The sequence below is a fragment of the Bombina bombina genome, chromosome 4, assembly GCF_027579735.1.
Source record: "Bombina bombina isolate aBomBom1 chromosome 4, aBomBom1.pri, whole genome shotgun sequence".
Lineage (NCBI taxonomy): Eukaryota > Metazoa > Chordata > Amphibia > Anura > Bombinatoridae > Bombina > Bombina bombina.
In genome coordinates, this window is record NC_069502.1 from 845,913,093 (window position 1) to 845,933,629 (window position 20,537).

At 41.3% G+C, this 20,537-nt stretch overlaps 1 protein-coding gene across 2 annotated transcripts in view; it reads right to left on the minus strand.

Annotated features, from left to right (window-relative positions):
- LOC128657258 (gastrula zinc finger protein XlCGF26.1-like) overlaps positions 1-20,537 on the minus strand; it is a 438,901-nt gene that overhangs the window by 347,531 nt on the left and 70,833 nt on the right. The window contains exons 3-6 of one of the 2 annotated variants that reach the window (XM_053711530.1): positions 19,841-19,948; positions 18,394-18,480; positions 14,472-14,585; positions 2,007-2,096 (exon numbers count right to left, since the gene is read on the minus strand). In XM_053711530.1, coding sequence (XP_053567505.1) covers positions 2,007-2,096; positions 14,472-14,585; positions 18,394-18,480; positions 19,841-19,948 — 399 coding nt within the window. The remainder of the gene's footprint in view (positions 1-2,006; positions 2,097-14,471; positions 14,586-18,393; positions 18,481-19,840; positions 19,949-20,537) is intronic. The other variant, XM_053711531.1, reaches the window with a different exon arrangement.

Consider the following 20,537-nt stretch of genomic DNA (forward strand, 5'->3'; position numbering starts at 1 on the left):
ATGCCCCAAATGAGAAGGACATGTAATCACCTAGGTTAGAGATATTGTCACACCTGGAATCAGAAAAAAAGTTTCCTTTGGCATAGCTTGAGATGTTGTTTAATACTACACCCCATACTTCCGCTATTAAGAGCGTATACATCTTCAACAAACATGTGAAAACTAAAATATACACATATAAGATTGAACCAAAGTCTCAGTGAAAATAAAGCCCCAAATGAAATGAAAGACGACAAGATACAATAAATAGAACGAGTGGATCAAGGAGCAAGATAACATATTACTCAAAATCTAAGGAAACTCATGCGAAAAAAAACTCCATACCCTCTCTGCTCCCTAATCTAGGTATAGCTATACAATGCTTAACCTGGTAACCAAAGAATCCTCCACATCGCTTCAAAGTGGAGCAAAACTTACCCCCCTCAAAAGAAGTTGCTGCACATACGCTGCAATGACACACAGCAGGAGACGCCATGACTGAAGTAAAAAGTGCGCCTAACAATGTCCCGCTGTGGGAAGGAGGTTAACCCGACTAACCCTGCAGGACAGTTAAGTGCCCGACGTCCTGATGATCCATGACCTGACAGGATCAGTCACCAAAACTAGCTCCAAAAGTAAGCAGAGTGCCATTAGGGAACGGGTTACACTGTAAAAATCTTGCATTACATATCTCAAACGTGTTACAGCGCAATTAGACCTGATGACATAACATCTGCATTGGCTAATAAGCCCTATAAATAAATTAAGAGGAGCGTGATGATGCAGCCTGTCCCAGCCCCTATAATAAATAACTCTTGTGTTCAAATTCCCACTCAGGAGCATAAGCCGCTAGAAGCCGGCTATAAAAATTTCAGGATCGATCGCTAACGGCCCCAGTCACTAAATAATATGAGAGTGCAAGATTGGATAAGCTGCTAAGAACTGTGCAGCCTTAAACTTGTTAGGCTCCATCTCCTAAAAAAGTTGCCTGACAAGTGCGCTGAAAAACCCGGCCTGCGGCGGGAAGACAATTGTTTATCCCCACCGCGGCTGAGAGATACGTTACGAAAGGGGTGCTCCATAAGAGTGCCATTAGGGATCACTCAAGTTTATGAAGTCTATAAAACACAAGATAAGCAAAACTGCTGCGGTTCCAAACAATGGTATGAAACTATATGCTGTATGCAACAATTGTTAAAAATGTGTCAAAAGCATAAAAGTATATAAGTATATTCAGGGCTTTTTTGTGGGGTACTCACCGGTACTGAGAACCCCCACCTCTGCCAACTCATAAGTTAATATTTGTAATAACCATGTAAATACTCTAGTTTTCACAACAGGGGGCTGCAAAATACATCAAACATTGTAAATAATCTTGTCCCTTTGTTTTTCTCAAAGTTACTGAGCAGAATATATCAATTACAAATTAGTGAGTACCGGCACTTTTTTTTTTTTGGAGTACCGGCACCGTTTATTTTACATAAAAAAAGCCCTGGGTATATTTATTCTTTCAGCAAAGGGAAAATGAAAAAACATAAAGTCAATAAATGTCTTAGCCCCAGAACAGTCACACCTGTGTGTAGATAAAGTCATTAGATCTTGTGTAAGGATATCCCTAAAATGTGATGTGTCCTGCACCCCTCAGACATGTCACACACGTACACTCACTTGTGCCCTGCAACCCTCAGACATATCATACACACACACTCACTTGGTCCATGCACCCCTCAGACATATCATACACACACTCACTTGGTCCATGCACCCCTCAGATACCTCATACACACACACACACACTCACTTATGCCCTGCACCCCTCAGAAATATCACACATGTGCACTCACCTGTACTAATATTGTCACCGATTTCCTGCTTCACAGCTTCCAGCTCACTCTTTACATACAGAACATTTGTTTGTTCAGCATTAATTGTGACTTCAGTCTTAACATCACCTGCATAAATCATAAATATGGTCACATTTTAGCACTGCACAAGGAAGTTGTAATATTAGACACACATACACTCACCTGTACTAATATTGTAACGGATTTCCTGCTTCAGAGCTTCCAGGTCATTAGTCTGTTCAGTATTACGAGTGACTTCAGTCTTAACATCACCTGCATAGATTGTATAAATATGATCACAGTTTAGCTTTTTGGCACTACACAAGGAAGTTGTAATATTAGACTGCCCCACACATACACTCACCTGTGCCCTGCATCCATCAGACACATCACACACGTACACTCACCTGTGCCCTGTATCCCTCAGACACATCACACACGTACACTCACCTGTGCCCTGTATCCCTCAGACACATCACACACGTACACTCACCTGTGCCCTGTATCCCTCAGACACATCACACACGTACACTCACCTGTGCCCTGTATCCCTCAGACACATCACACACGTACACTCACCTGTGCCCTGTATCCCTCAGACACATCACACACGTACACTCACCTGTGCCCTGTATCCCTCAGACACATCACACACGTACACTCACCTGTGCCCTGCAACCCAATAGAGATATTAACACCATATCTTAAGATAAAATTGACTAGTAACAGGCTTTCGAGCTTGAATCATGGTCACAATGACCGAGTCAGAAAAACCCTGCTTGGATAAAAATGTGTTCAATCTCCAAGCAGTCAGCTTCAGATAAACCAGATTTGAGTGAAGAAGGAGCCTTGAATTAGAAGGTCCCTTCTCAACGGAAGCCCCCAAGGTGGCAGAGATGACATGTCCACCAGATCTGCATACCAAATTCCACAAGGCGAAGTCAGTGCTATGAGGATCACCGAAGTTCTCTCCTGCTTGAGTCGAGCAATGGCCCGAAAAAGAAAAGCAAACGGAGGAAAAGCTGGAGAAAACATCCGGATGGAGTTCCCCCTCCCTAGATGAAAGGACTGCCTGCTCAGGAAATCCACCTCTCAAATGTTCCACCTCCGGGATGTGGCTTGCCAACAGGTCATCGGTAAGGAACTCCCCTGATGATTGATGTAAGCCCCTGACGACATGTAGATCGACTGGAACCAGATAAACTGGGCCAAGCTTAACTGAGGCCAGGCCAAAAGCACATTGTAGATCACTCTCAGTTCCAGAATGTGTATAGGAAATACAGACTCTAAGTCCAAACCCTCTAAACCCTTAGGGAGCTCCAGACCGCTTCTCTAGAAGGCAGGCGTCTGTTGCCACAATCACCCAAGATGGAGACAAGTATCGATAATCTTTGAATTCCTGACTGTTGTCAGAAAAATCTTCATTGAAATGGAATCTATTATGGTTCCCAAGAAAGTTACCCCGGTGCTTGGGACTAAGGAACTCTTTTCCAAATTTACCTTCCACCCGTGAGATTGCAGGAAGGATAACACTATGTCCGTGTGAAATCTTGTTTTCTGTAAGGATGGCGCCTGGACTAGGATGACGTCCAGATAGGGCGCCACTGCAATGCTTCGTAACCAAAGCACCGTCAACAGCAATCCCAGAGCCTTTGTGACAACTCTAAGAGCTGTAGCACTTGAGACAATTCTAGTGAATAATACATGAAGGAACGCGTCCTTTAATTTCATTCATAAATTGATCCTCTTGGATCAAGGAAAGAATGGAACAAATAGTTTCCATCTTGAAGGACGGTATACTAAGAAATTTGTTTAGACTCCTGAGATCTAAAAAGTGGTCTGAAGGTTCCCTCTTTTTTGGGAACCGCACACCGATTGGGATTAAAACCCCAGACCCTGAAACCTTTATAGGAACTGGAACAATCACTCCCAGATCTAAGAGGTCTCCAACGCAGTGTAAGAACGCCTCTCCACTTGACTGATCTGCAGATAATCTTGAAAAAACAGAAACCTGCCTCTGGGAGGAAAACTTTTTAACTATAATTTGTATCCCTGGGACACTATATAGAAAGGAAAATCCACACCCTACAAGATCCAGTCCCGGATTGGAGACATTTCCTTCATGCTGTGTTTGATTCAACAGCAGGCTACTTGGATTTTTATTTTTTTTATATTTTGAAATTCTTTAAATTTCAAAAGAGATTATTTCCGTCAAGCCAGGTCCCAACGAGTTCTTCCTCTTGTAAGGAATCACTAAAAGTTTAGACTTAGAGCATTCATCCGTAAAACAAGGCTCTGTGAGCTGGAACAGAGAAACCTGAAACCTATGCTCCCAGTGTGATAACTTAAAAGGAAGCATTCGAAATAAAGGAATTAGCCAATTCGCTTTTAACCTATCCTGGGCTTTATCCAGGGAAGTTTCTGACTTAGCAGCATCAGGCCAATATGCCGTCACACTTGTGACTGTAGCAAAGTACACAGCTGGTTGCCACTGTAAGCCCTGGTGTGCAACTTTTTTTATTTTTTATTTAACTTTTGTTCATAGGACCTTTGAAAAATCCAACTATCCTCTTAGGATATCGTAGTTCTCTAGCGAAACTGGAAACTACTTTTTCCACCCTAGGGAATATTTGCCGAGACTCCGTAGCCGAGTCGGCTATGGGGAACATGTTTTTAAATATAGGGAATGCTTCTCTTCCATTCCTTATAAAACTTACTGGACGCACTAGGATAGATTACACCAGTAGTGTCGGACTCGCCCAGGGTAGCTAAAACCTCCTAAAGTAACCAATAGAGGTGTTTAAACTAAAAAAAAAAAAAATTAAAGAAAAACAACCTCAGGATCAATAAATATAGTATTCATCTGAGTCTGAGAATGCTCTCTCAGATAATCCCGAAGTATCTTCCTCTTTCAATTAACAGGAAAGAACCATTCGGAAAATGCACTACTGAATCAATCACCCTAAATGATAGAAAATAATTCCTCTAGAAATGATTTTCTACCATGTGGGAAAAACATAGAATGCATGAAATGCAGAGTAACTCCGGGTGGCGTGTGAGAGGAAACGCAGGACACTGCATGAGGGCCCTAAAAATTTTGTGAGACACTATAGGAGAAAATTGTGGTATAGATTGACCATTGTCAACAGAAAAAGAGAGACATTTTTTAATAAAAATAAGCACATTAAAAAACGTTACTGTCTCTTTAAATTTAAAAACTAACTATTTTTTGTGTGTGCTCTTGTTCCATCCCATCACAAAGGATGAATCAAACAAATAAACAGTTGAAATTATTTTAATAAAAATTAAGATAAAAAACGTTACCGTCTCTTTAAATTTTAAAAGTAATTTCTTATTTTTGAGCACAGAAAAAAGCAAATTAACATGTCAACATTGCTGTCAATAAACATTGTCATGACATTAAGGAAACAATGTCTTGTGCCGCAATTCCAGATGGTAAATAGCAAGGAACCGCAGGGCACTGCATGTGAGGAGAAAACATTAATGCACACTTGTTTGTTAAAAAGGCAGTGGGTCCTGATAATATTCATCCAAGGGTTTTAAAAGAACTTCGATCAGTGCTAACTGTCCCATTAACTGATCTGTTTAATCAGTCACTATTAACAGGAGCTGTCCCAGATGATTGGAGAATAGCAAATGTAATACCTCTTCATAAAAAGGGCAGTCCGGCAACTACAGGCCAGTTAGTTTAACTGCAGTAGTAGGGAAATTAATGGAAAGCCTCTTAAAAGAAAGAATTATGACTTACATAAAGACAAACAATTTAGAGGACCAAAATCAGCATGGTCTTACTTCAGGGAGATTGTGTCAGACTAATCTAATTGACTTATTTGATTATGTAACAAAAGTATTAGACAAGGGTGGAGCAGTTGATGTAGCATATCTAGATTTCAGCAAAGCATTTGACACCATCCCACACAATAAACTATTTCCTTGGTCTAGATTCAAAAATTGTGAACTGGGTGGAATGCTGGCTTAAGGACAGAAAACAAAGTGTCTTGGTAAATGGAGTTCATTCAGCAGAGGGGGCTGTTACTAGTGGTGTTCCTCAGGGGTCAGTTCTGGGGCCTGTTTTGTTTAACATACTTATCTGCGATATCAGCAAAGGGCTACAGGGGAAAGTATGTCTCTTTGCAGATGATACAAAAATTTGTAACAGAGTGGATGTTCCAGGGGGGGGTAGACAAAATGAGAAGTGATATACAACAATTGGAGGATTGGACAAACGACTGGGATCTAAAGTTTAACACAGCAAAGTGTAAAATAATGCATTTAGGGAAGAAAAATCCAAATGTTAATTACAGACTCAATGACACTTTACTGACTGTTACAGATGAGGAACAGGACTTGGGAATTATTATTTCAGATGATTTAAAACTTAGTAAACAATGTAGTAATGCAGCGAGTAAGGCTAGCAGAATGCTTGGATGTATTGGTAGAGGTATTTGCAGCAGAAATAGTAAGGTTCTTATGCCACTTTATAGATCATTAGTTAGGCCTCATCTTGAGTATTGTGTGCAGTTCTGGAGGCCATATCTTCAGAAGGATATTAACAAACTTGAATCTGTGCAAAGGAGGGCTACCAAAATGGTACATGGTCTACAAAATAAAACTTACCAGGATAGGCTCAATGAGCTAAATATGTCTAGCTTAGAGGAGAGAAGGGAAAGAGGTGATATTATAGCAACTTTCAAGTACATTAAAAGGTTTAGTAAAACTGAGGCTGTGGGTATTTTACATAAAATGGAAAATTCAAGAACAAGGGGTCATGAGCTCAAGCTAAAGGGTAGTAGATTCAGGAGTAATTTGAGGAAGCACTTCTTTACAGAAAGAGTGATTGATTTATGGAATAAACTTCCTCAAGAGGTAGTAGCAACAAACACGGTGGGAGACTTTAAAAATGCATGGGACAAGCATAAGGCTATCCTACGAACTAGATAAGTTTATACTGTTAGGTAAGGTCGGGCAGACTTGCTGGGCCTATGGCTCTTATCTGCTGTCAATATCTATGTTTCTATCACCCTGCCTCACATATAGCAGAATAATGGAATAAAAGGTACTTAACCAATTGCAAAAAGAATCAGTATATGGCAAGTGGTACTGTCCCTTTAAATGTTAAAAAGAAACGCATCTTTATTATTATTAAGTCAAACAGTGAAGATGCATGAATAACTTTCCATCTATACCCTCAGTTTGACCCAACCATACCATATAAAAAACGTTACTGTTTCTTTAAATTAAAAAAGTAACTCTTTATCTTTGAGTGTGGTCTTGTTCTATCCTAAGCTTCACAAAGGATAAATTAAACAAATAAACATCTTAAATTCTTTTAATAAAGATACCATATTTTAAACTGTAACGTTTTATTCCTGTGCGCAAAAAAAAATGAGCCAGATTAGCACGCAAATAAGCATTTACTTACACCTCAGATATAGCATGCTGAGGTGCTCATCCACCAGTACCCACTACTAAAAAGTCATACAACTCAGTGACACTTAGAACTCCTATGCAAATCTGGAACGCAGCTGTAGCGCTATCCGGAACTAAATGATAGCAATGAGTACTGTGCCTAGTAAGGAAAAACATAACAAATTGTGACCCAATCACAAAAAGAAGGGGGGGACGAGAAACGCGTTGCAACTATTGGGGTAATATTGTGAACCCCTCCAATCCACTTAGCGCAACAAACCTATGTGTTGTTTTTTTTAACCTGTTTTTTTAACCTGTTTTTATTAAACAATCATTATTTTTACTTATTGAGTGGATTCTTCGACCTACCTTTTTCCTTAATTGCACATAACTGCTCCTGATATTTTATGCAACTCTGTTTGGATCATCTTGTCCACTGCTTTATAACAGTACCTGTTGTCTGGGTGAGCTGCTACACCTGTTTAATTCTGCAGCCTGCTTCTACAAGCACATTGGTGCGCTTTGAGAATATGTGAGTACCCACCTACATAATTGAACAAATATCGTTGGTTGTACCTCTAACAGTCTGCACATGTAGTGTTTTTTTCCTATTACATTCCCAGCATCACAGAATTGAGAACGCCATTGCACGGGTGAGCTGCTACACCCCCATAAATCTGCACCCGGCCTCTACCAGCACATAAGTGTGCTCCTGAAGTGTGTGAGTACCCATTTGGCTAAATCTGTTATCCTGTGTTTATTTACGATACCACACATGAGGCGCCCCTCTGTTTCTCATTTTTTATAGTAAGGAAAAACAACACTTCCTCTTTCCTTCCGATGAACGGAATAAATGGACCAAGAGCCGTCTAAGTCGGCTCAAACCTAGCTCCGCCCCTCGTGGGCATGATAACCCATAACTCTGATTTCCTATTGTTTAATGGAGCCCAGAGATCGGAAAATTGCGCCATACATAACCCCGCCCGTCGTGGGCGTTGCCACACACAACCTCCCGGTCGCCATTAGTGTTTTTAGATGTAGGCCACAGTACACCAAGCATCACCCCTCCTGAGCCTGTTCATATTTTTTCCAGCTCGGTGAAAGGGAATAAATACTCTTGATATAACAAGCCCATCTTCTATTCTCTCTCAGCCCCAGTGCCTGATAGAAATAAGCTGTCACAGGATCCCCTTTCATACATACATAGGAGATATGTATCCCAGTAAAGTGCGTCACTTCTTCTGTCCTGAATTTTTTCTTTACCTCAGACCCAGAATAAAAGTCAGCACTTACCTTTAAAATCTGCCGACAACAGGGCAGCTCAGCAGGTTTAGGAGGTCCTCTCCCTCCCATAGCCCTGTGGATAAAGATAAAGCCTGAGTTAAGTTTGCTTAGGCCATCAGGATAAGGGCAGCATCAATGTATGGGAGGCACAGTGAGAATTATGTCCCACAAGTTCCCATTGCTTTAAAGCCACCAAAAGCTCTACTGTAGAGACTGATATGGACTACGGCTACACCCTAGAACAAAAGCAGCACACTCTGGCACTACTTTAAAAATAATAAACTCTTGATTGAAGAATCTATACTAACACCTCACTTTACCTCTTCCTATCACTAACGTAGGCAAAGAGAATGACTGGGGTGGGAGGGAAGGGAGGAGCTATTTAACAGCTCTGCTGTGGTGCTCTTTGCCTCCTCCTGCTGACCAGGAGGTGAATATCCCACAAGTAAGGATGAAATCCGTGGACTCATCGTGTCTTTAAAAAGAAATTAAGGGTTTCATGTCCCTTTAACGAGGCTAATATTTATTTAGCGAATCCTATACTTTAAATTGATAGCGCAGGATTTGCTACTATTACTCATATTACATTGGCGACATAAGTGTAACACTCGAGCACATTACAAAATAACACTGGAAACTTAGGCCTAGATTACAAGTTTTGCGCTAGAGGCTGTGCGGTGCTAACGAGCAGTTTTCACTCACCGCTCACTTACATGCAGCACTGGTATTACGAGTTTTCAGAAACCCGTCGTTAAAAGACAAGAAGTGAGCGTTGAGCAAAATTTTGCTCATTACCAAACTCCAATACCAGCGCTGCTTAAGTCAGCGGTGAGCTGGTCGTACATGCTCGTGCACGATTTCCCCATAGGAATCAACGGTGAGAGCCGGCTGAGAAAAAGTCTAACACCTGCAAAAAAGCAGCGTAAAATTCCTTAACGCAGCCCCATTGATTCCTATGGGGAAATAAAAGTTATGTCTACAACCAACGCCCTAACATGAACCCCGAGTCTAAACACCCCTAATCTTACACTTATTAACCCCTAATCTGCCACATCGACATCGCCAACATATTATTAACCCCTAATCTGCCGCTCCGGACACCGCCGCCATCTACATTATATTTACTAACCCCTAATCTGCCGCCCCCAACGTCGCCGCCACTATATTAAAGTTATTAACCCCTAAACCCAAGTCTAACCCTAACCCTTACACCCCCTAACTTAAATATAATTACAATAAATCTAAATAAATATTACTATCATTAACTAAATTATTCCTATTTAAAACTAAATAAATACTTACCTGTAAAATAAACCCTAAGCTAGCTAAAATATAACTAATAGTTACATTGTATCTAGCTTATGGTTTATTTTTATTTTACAGGCAAGTTTGTATTTATTTTAACTAGGTAGAATAGTTATTAAATAGTTATTAACTATTTACTAACTACCTAGCTAAAATAAATACAAAAGTACATGTAAAATAAAACCTAACCTAAGTTACAATAACACCTAACACTACGTTATAATTAAAGTACCAGTAAATACAGTAGATTTGCATAACCAACAAATTCCTGATAAAAAGACAATACAATAGCACTTAGTCTGAACTTCAAATGAGTAGTAGATTTTTTTAAAATAAATTGCAAAGTTAATGTCTATTTCCACTCCCCCTGTACCATGTGACAGCCATCAGCCAATCACAAATGCATATACGTATATGCTGTGAATTCTTGCACATGCTCAGTAGGAGCTGGTGACTCAAAAAGTGTAAATATAAAAAGACTGTGCACATTTTGTTAATGGAAGTAAATTGGAAAGTTGTTTAAAATTGCTGCTCTCTCTGAATCGTGAAGTTTAATTTTGACTTGAGTGTCCCCTTAAATACATTAACTAAATTAAATACAATTACCTAAATTAAATTAACTAAAGTACAAAAAAAAACGCTACATTACAGAAAATAATAAACAAATTACAGATATTTAAACTAATTACACCTAATCTAATAGCCCTATTAAAATAAAAAAAGCCCCCCCCCCCAAAAAAAAAAAAAAAAAAAAACCTAGCCTAAACTAAACTACTAATAGCCCTTAAAAGGGCCTTTTGTGGGGCATTGCCCCAAAGTAATCAACTCTTTTACCTGTAAAAAATAAATACAAACAACCCCCCCAACAGTAAAACCCACCACCCACACAACCAACCCCCCAAATAAAATACTATCTAAAAAAAACCAAGCTCCCCATTGCCCTGAAAAGGGCATTTGGATGGGCATTGCCCTTAAAAGGGCAGTTAGCTCTTTTGCCGCCAAAACCCTAACCTAAAAATAAAACCCACCCAAAAAACCGTTAAAAAAACCTAACACTAACCCCCTGAAGATCGACTTACCGGGAGAAGTCTTCATCCAAGCCGGGCCAAAGTCCTCAACGAAGCCAGGAGAAGTCTTCATCCAAGCCAGGCGAAGTGGTCCTCCAGACGGGCAAAAGTCTTCATCCAGACGGCATCTTCTATCTTCATCCATCAGGCACGGAGCAGGTCCATCTTCAAAACATCCGACGCGGAGCATCCTCTTCATCCGACGACTAAAGCTGAATGAAGGTACCTTTAAGTGACGTCATCCAAGATGGCGTCCCTTAGATTCCGATTGGCTGATAGAATTCTATCAGCCAATTGGAATTAAGGTAGAAAAAATCCTATTGGCTGATGCAATCAGCCAATAGGATTGAAGTTCAATCCTATTGGCTGATCCAATCAGCCAATAGGATTGAGCTCACATTCTATTGGATGTTTCGATCAGCCAATAGAATGCAAGCTCAATCCTATTGACTGATTGCATCAACCAATAGGATTTTTTCTACCTTAATTCCAATTGGCTGATAGAATTCTATCAGCCAATCGGAATCTAAGGGACGCCATCTTGGATGACGTCACTTAAAGGTACCTTCATTCAGCTTTAGTCGTCGGATGAAGAGGATGCTCCGTGTCGGATGTCTTGAAGATGGACCTCCTCCGCTCCTGATGAATGAAGATAGAAGATTCCGTCTGGATGAAGACTTCTGCCCGTCTGGAGGACCACTTCGCCCGACTTGGATGAAGACTTCTCCCAGTAAGTGGATCGTCAGGGGGTTAGTGTTAGGTTTTTTTTAAGGGTGTTTTGGTGGGTTTTATTTTTAGGTTATGGTTTGGGTGGCAAGAGAGAGAACCTTTCAGGGCAAATGGGAACTTAGGTTTTTTTAGATAGTATTTTATTTGGGGGTTGGTTGTGTGGGTGGTGGGTCGTTTGTATTTTTTTTTTACAGGTAAAAGAGCTGGTTACTTTGGGGCAATGCCCGCAAAAGGCCCTTTTAAGGGCTATTGGTAGTTAAGTTTAGGCTAGGGTTTTTTTTTTATTTTGGGGGGGCTTTTTTATTTTAATAGGGCTATTAGATTAGGTGTAATTAGTTTAAATATCTGTAATTTGTTTATTATTTTCTGTAATTTAGTGGGGGTTTTTTTTGTACTTTAGTTAATATAATTAAGGGAATTGTATTTAATTTAGTTAATTTCTTTAATTATAGTGTAGTGTTAGGTGTTAGTGTAACTTAGGTTAGGTTTTATTTTACATGTAAATTTGTCTTTTATTTACCTAGGTAGTTATTAAATAGTTAATAACTATTTAATAACTATTCTACCTAGTTAAAATAAATATAAACTTGCCTGTAAAATAAAAATAAACCCTAAGCTAGCTACAATGTAACTATTAGTTATATTGTAGCTAGCTTACGGTTTATTTAATGGGTAAGTATTTAGTTTGAAATAGGAATACAGGTAGCCCTCAGTTTACGCCGGGGTTAGGTTCCAGAAGGAATGGTTGTAAATCGAAACCGTTGTAAACTGAAACCCAGTTTATAATGTAAGTCAATGGGAAGTGAGGGAGTTAGTGAGGACAATTTTAAGAGGGGCCTGGAACCTAACACCCAATACATTATTTTTAAAGCTTTGAAATGAAGACTTTAAATGCTAAACAGCATTAGACACAGAATATATAATTAAACTAAGTTAAAGGGACAGTCTAGGCCAAAATAAACCTTTCATGATTCAGATAGGGCATGTCATTTTAAACAATTTTCCAATTTACTTTTATCACCAATTTTGCTTTGTTCTCTTGGTATTCTTAGTTGAAAGCATAACCTAGGAGGTTCATATGCTAATTTCTTAGACCTTGAAGCCCACCTCTTTCAGATTGCATTTTAACAGTTTTTCACCACTAGAGGGTGTTAGTTCACGTATTTCATATAGATAACACTGTGCTCGTGCACGAGAAGTTATCTGGGAGCAGGCACTGATTGGCTAGACTGCAAGTCTGTCAAAAGAACTGAAAAAAGGGGCAGTTTGCAGAGGCTTAGATACAAGATAATCACAGAGGTTAAAAGTATATTATTATAACTTTGTTAGTTATGCAAAACTGGGAAATGGGTAATACAGGGATTATCTATCTTTTAAGACAATAAAAATTCTGGTGTAGACTGTCCCTTTAAATGAACAAAAACATTTGCTAAAACAGCATTATAAACCTAATTAAAAAAAATCATACAACACAGACTTTACTTGCATTTTTTTTGCAAACCGTTCTTTCTATGCATTCCAATCTGGACTGATTTACAGACAGGAAGATCTTGTTCCTTTGAAAACTGCTCGATAGCTCAGGTCTAGCTGGCTACACTGATTAATTTCAGCTTGCTTGTTTGCTTAGCTTGCATATCTTTGCTGCAACACAAGCGGACAGCTCCACCTACTGGCTATTTTAATCAATGCACTACTTCACAATGCTTTTCAATAGCAGTCACATGACTGGAAAAAAAGGTTGTTATTCTGAAATGGCGCAAATTGAACCGTTGTAAACCGAGGGCCACCTGTAATTCAGTTAATGATAGTAATATTTATTTACATTTATTGTAATTATATTTAAGTTAGGGGGGTCTTAGGGTTAGGGTTAGACTTAGGTTTAGGGGTTAATAACTTTAATATAGTGGTGGCAACATTGGGTGCGGCAGATTAGGGGTTAATAAATGTAGGTAGGTTGCGGCGACATTGGGGTGGCAGATTAGGGGTTAATAAATAGTATGTAAGTGTCGGCGATGTTGGGTCAACAGATTAGGGGTTAATACATATAATGTAGGTGGCGGCTGTGTCCGGAGCTGCAGATTAGGGGTTAAAATTTTTATTATAGGGTTTGCGATGCGGGAGGGCCTCGGTTTAGGGGTTAATAGGTAGTTTATGGGTGTTAGTGTACTTTTTTAGCACTTTAGTTATGAGTTTTATGGTACGGCGTTGTACCATAAAACTCATAACTACTGACTACCGCTCACTTTTTGGCCTCACAGGACAGACTCGTAATACCAGTGCTATGGAAGTCCCATAGAAAAATGACTTTACAAAGTTTACGTAAGTCATTTTGCGGTAAGGCCAAAGAAGTGTGTGGTGACCCTAAACCTGCAAGACTCGTAATACCTGCGGGCGTAAAAAAGCAGCGTTAGGACCTCTTAACGCTGCTTTTTTACCCCAACGCACAACTCGTAATCTAGCTGTTAGTGTTTTTGGAGACCTGAAGTAAAATGTAAAAAACAATAAAGAAATTATTTCATGATTCAGATAGAGCGTGTAATTTTATACAACTTTACAATGTACGTCTGTTACCATGAGAATGGTATCTTTTGTTAAAGGAGCAGCTTAACCCCTTAATGATAGACGTACCCTATACGTCCATGGTCGTTCAGGGTTTAAATAGTGCAGCTTCTCCGGCAGTGGTGAAGCTGTGCTAGGACTGCATACCTTACTTTCAGAGATATACAAATATAGCGCAGACCTGCGCTATATCTGGCAGATATTTGGGGGTATGTTAACCACTGCTGATGTACAGGGTACATCGGCGGTTAAGGTGTTAATTACCGCTAATCACCTGTAGCCGTAGTTATAGGAACTTCATCCTCCTCAGTCTTCACGTAATCAAACACATATGGTTCTCCTCTGCACTCAACAGCTGAGCCCTCTGAAGACGTCACATCCATACGGCCTATACAATAAGAATATACATGCATATGTGTAAGTTGAAGTACTGGTGGAATGTATCAATGTATCTCTCATTATATATAAAACTTAAATTATGCTTACTTGATAATTTTCTTTTCTTCTGACGGGAAGAGTCCACAGCTGCATTCAATACTTTTGGGAAATAAGAAACCTGGCCACCAGGAGGAAGCAAAGACACCCCAGCCAAAGGCTTATCCCACAGCCATTCTGCCAAGGGAACAAGGAACAGTAGAAGAAATAGCAGGGTGAAAAAGGTGCCAGAAGAAGAAAAAAAACAATACCACCGCCTCACAGATAAAGCACGGGCGGGGAGGTGTGGACTCTTCCCGTCAGAAGAAAAGAAAATTATCAGGTAAGCATTATTTCAATTTTTCTTCTTAAACGGGAAGAGTCCACAGCTGCATTCATTACTTTTGGGAAAACAATACCCAAGCTAGAGAGGATACTGAATACAAACAAAAGGGTGGGTACAGAAGGCGGCCCCTTCTAAGGGCAGCACAGCCTGAAAAAAAAACAACACCCAACAAAAAAACTGTAACATTTAGAAACAAGGGGTTAAAAACCTGAAAGGACCCAGTAACTGCCCATTAGTTACCAAAGTGAACAACTCAGCACCCAACGTGGGTGACATGAACCATAAGGAACAGCATCTAGTGCCTAACCAGGACCTGCCTGGCACGAGAACACTCGAAAACTGTCCAGGGTCCAAGGAAAATCGAGGCCCTGAAGGCCGATAAACTATAAACATAACTATGTATTATATAGTACTGTGCATCTTCCTAGGAAGTGCCCATGTGACCACAAAATCGTAAGTATCAGTTCCAGAGAAGACGCGTTCCCAAAATGGAAACTATAACAAACATGAGGTTCGTAAAACAAATTAAACACATCCTAACCGGATTAAATAAAATGAAGGCCGCACCCACGGGTGAACGCCCAAGGAGAATGGGTACGCCAACGGAACCAGCCGATTAGAGGCCCCATTCTCCTAAGCTCAGAACTGGAACAGATACTTAAAAAGAAAAGAAAGATGGAGACGTGAAGGAGATTGGCTTCATCCCCCTACGTCTAACCCAGTTTGCACTCCACACAGAAAACTAACGATCCTTCGGCCCAGTAGGACCAGAATCCTCCAGCACCACCAAAACATGCCTTAGTAGAACACGAAGGCGTGCTAGTCTATAACAGAAGGCAAAATGTTCCCCCGCCGGATCGATAGACGACCCCGGCCCAGAGGGAGGGACCCCTGAAGCCTCAGAGACCCTATGGCTTCCCCAGAAGGTCGAACTGACTCAGGAAATTTCACGCTCGACGGACCCTGGTTAACAGAACACGGACAGTATCTTAGAAATACTTCTCTTGGGAGATACAAATGCGCTAGCGCCATAGAAATGGCCATGCGGAACTGTGTGGTAACCTCTGGAGGAAACAAGCCACCTTCTGGAGAAGGAGTAACGGCTATAGGGACACCTGCTTGCGTAGCAAAAGAATGCTGGGGCACGCGCCTCACTGGACATGGAATCCTCAGGGGCGGATGGCTCAACACACTCTACGCTCCCTGAATCAGGGGAAGAGAGTACTCTAGTACGGCAATCGGAACATAACTGATGGGCATGGATAACCCCGGGCCATTTCATACTCCTCACAGAACGTATAACTCCGAGTTGGAGATGTCTGTCTCTAAAAAAATCAGAATCCTCCATAACTTGTAGATTGCAAATATGGACAAACGCTAAACGCCACCTTACACCCCCAATGGCTGGGGCACTCACCACCTCCTGTGAACCAGACAACTAATGAACAGACTCTCTCCATCGTCACTCGTTCAAAGTACGTAAATGGAAATACAGCGTCACCACACCCGGTCACGAGGTGCACCGTGTGAGTTTAGCAAAAAAGGCGCACCAGTCCAAAAGGACCGCTCCGTCTGATGATAAGGCTGTTATGTTCTGAATAGCCCTGAGCCTAAACATCACTACACATTAGCAGATAGAGTCACATAACAAACATGATTAAAGTCCCCCCTGTTCAATAACCCCCCACAGGAGATATTAACCCTCGTTTCCAAAAGATAAATGGAGTCCCACTGGGACCCTGACTTATTTCGTTAACATTATATTCCCATATTGAAATAAAATGAAACGATCTTACCGGAATTTACGCCGTGGAACAGAAACACGATCCTTCAAGTGTGACAGATAGTAGTATCGCTTCTGACATGGACTTGAGTGAATAAAGGCAGGCAGCGAAACTCGTCAACGCTGATTGCTATGGAGCTGTTAACATGAGTCGGGATGGTTTCGCAGAGACGACACTCTGTGCCTCTCCGGACTCTAACTTTCATCCATGTTCTCACTGAGAGGCTGACAGGATTACTTAAAACTCAAGTCCTATTTCGAAGAGTACTAACCTCCATAAGAGACTATCTTTCAAACTTCTTACACTTCTCTGCCAACCTCCTGTGACGAAAGGCAAAGAATGACTGGGGGATGAGGGAAGTGAGGGGGGTATTTAAGCATTTGGCTGGGGTGTCTTTGCCTCCTCCTGGTGGTCAGGTTCTTAATTCCCAAAAATAATGAATACAGCTGTGGACTCTCGTTTAAAAAGAAAAAAGTCATGTGATGACCCAAAATTTAATGTGCACACAAGAGAATTATTTAGTAGACTATCACACTTACTCACCTGTAACTCACACACAATATATGTGCACACTTGCCTGTAACTCACATGCCTCATACAAGATATATGCACACTTACTTGTAACCTATGTACCTCACACACAATATTCATGCACACTCAGCTGTAACCCACGTACCTCACACACAAACATACATGCACACTCACCTGTAACCCATCTCACATAGACACAACATACACGCACACTCACTTGTAACCCATATCCCATAGACACAACATACAAGCACACTCACCTGCTGTAACCCATATCCCATAGACACAACATACATGCACACTCACCTGCTGTAACCCATATCCCATAGACACAACATACATGCACACTCACTTGTAACCCATATCCCATAGACACAACATAAATGCACACTCACTTGTAACCCAAATCCCATATACGCAACATACATGCACACTCACTTGTAACCCATATCCCATAGACACAACACACATGCACACTCACTTGTAACCCATATCCCATAGACATAACATACACACACTCACTTGTAACCCATATCCCATAGACACAACATACACACACTCACTTGTAACCCATATCCCATAGACACAACATACACACACTCACTTGTAACCCATATCCCATAGACACAACATACACACACTCACTTGTAACCCATAGACACAACATACACACACTCACTTGTAACCCATATCCCATAGACACAACATAAATGCACACTCACTTGTAACCCAAATCCCATATACGCAACATACATGCACACTCACTTGTAACCCATATCCCATAGACACAACACACATGCACACTCACTTGTAACCCATATCCCATAGACATAACATACACACACTCACTTGTAACCCATATCCCATAGACACAACATACACACACTCACTTGTAACCCATAGACACAACATACACACACTCACTTGTAACCCATAGACACAACATACACACACTCACTTGTAACCCATAGACACAACATACACACACTCACCTGTAACCCATATCCCATAGACACAACATACATGCACACTTACCTTTGACCTACATCCCTCAGGCACAACATATGTGCACACCCACCTGTCTCCTGTGTCCCTCAGACACAACACACGTGCACACTCACATGCGCTGATACTCTCACTGCTTTCCACATCTGGTGCTTCCAGTTCTTCTGTTATCTCAACTTTCACTATATCAGCGTTATCTTCATCTGTAAAAATAAAGCAGATTCTGTTTTTCTATTCCATGATCTAGTTTTTATAACTTTACCATAAAACAGTTTGGGTGTTTCCCAGACAGAGAATAGCACTAAATACACACACTGTGGTACTTGCTCTCTATTATTTTACTTTTTAGCATAAAGCTTTCTTTTCTGGGCTGTGCTCTGCTATATTCCAGTATAAAACTACAACATGAACTAAACAAGGCTCATTGTGTTATCTGCGCTTATAAACCAGACAGTAAACTACAAGGGAGAGCAGTAAGTAGCTGTGTGCACAGCCCCGGCAGACTCTCACATTTTACTACTCACCGGCAGGGAGGGAGAGCAGTAAGTAACTGTGTGCACACACAGCCCCGGCAGACTCTCACGTATTACTACTCACCGGCAGGGAGGGAGAGCAGAAAGTAACTGTGTGCACAGCCCCGGCAGACTCTCACGTATTACTACTCACTGGCAGGGAGGGAGAACAGTAAGTAACTGTGTGCACAGCCCCGGCAGACTCTCACATACTACTACTCACCGGCAGGGAGGGAGAGCAGTAAGTAACTGTGTGCACAGCCCCGGCAGACTCTCACGTATTACTACTCACCGGCAGGGAGGGAGAGCAGTAAGTAACTGTGTGCACAGCCCCGGCAGACTCTCACGTATTACTACTCACCGGTAGGGAGGGAGAGCAGTAAGTAACTGTGTGCACAGCCCCGGCAGACTCTCACGTATTACTACTCACCGGTAGGGAGGGAGAGCAGTAAGTAACTGTGTGCACAGCCCCGGCAGACTCTCACGTATTACTACTCACCGGCAGGGAGGGAGAGCAGTAAGTAACTGTGTGCACAGCCCCGGCAGACTCTCACGTATTACTACTCACCGGCAGGGAGGGAGAACAGTAAGTAACTGTGTGCACAGCCCCGGCAGACTCTCACATACTACTACTCACCGGCAGGGAGGGAGAGCAGTAAGTAACTGTGTGCACAGCCCCGGCAGACTCTCACGTATTACTACTCACCGGCAGGGAGGGAGAGCAGTAAGTAACTGTGTGCACAGCCCCGGCAGACTCTCACGTATTACTACTCACCGGTAGGGAGGGAGAGCAGTAAGTAACTGTGTGCACAGCCCCGGCAGACTCTCACGTATTACTACTCACCGGTAGGGAGGGAGAGCAGTAAGTAACTGTGTGCACAGCCCCGGCAGACTCTCACGTATTACTACTCACCGGTAGGGAGGGAGAGCAGTAAGTAACTGTGTGCACAGCCCCGGCAGACTCTCACGTATTACTACTCACCGGTAGGGAGGGAGAGCAGTAAGTAACTGTGTGCACAGCCCCGGCAGACTCTCACATATTACTACTCACCGGCAGGGAGGGAGCAATGTATTTCAGTCTGATGACTATTCATGTCATCTGTCTCATCCTCTTCCTTCACATTTAATAGCCCAGTGCCCGTGTTTTCCTCTAGACGCCCTGTAATTACAGCAGGAAGTTACCTGATAGAGCACAGTACAGGGTGTAATATAAACTTATGTAACAGACGTTTGTTCTTTCTGATTTAGTTTATTACACAATTTGTGTAAGCTTAATCATTTAGCTAAAAGGATCACAAAAAAACAAAACAAAACAGGAGTGTGTCTGGAGCAAACATGGCAATAGGTTTGCAAGAATGTCATCCATTTGCAAGAGCACAAGTTCTGCCCCCAGCTACGCACTTAAGTGCTGCACCATAATGTATATAAGAAGTTTATGTAACCAGCGGTAACAGAATATTAGATGCCTCAGTTCTGCACACAGTGACGTTGTCTGTAGACGCACACAGCTAGGGTAAAAACAAACAATGCTACTTATTTATTTAGACTAAACAGATAGGTATCAAGGATATAGTAGCCCTTGTATATAAAGAATGGGACTTCAGCACTCTTAATTAGTAATAACCACAAATTATTTTATTCATATACATCCATTGATAGGCATTCTCTGTTATTATGGCAAAACACACACATATATATCCCTAAAATAAAGTGCAAATAAGTGACATATAAAGTGCAAATGTGAATAA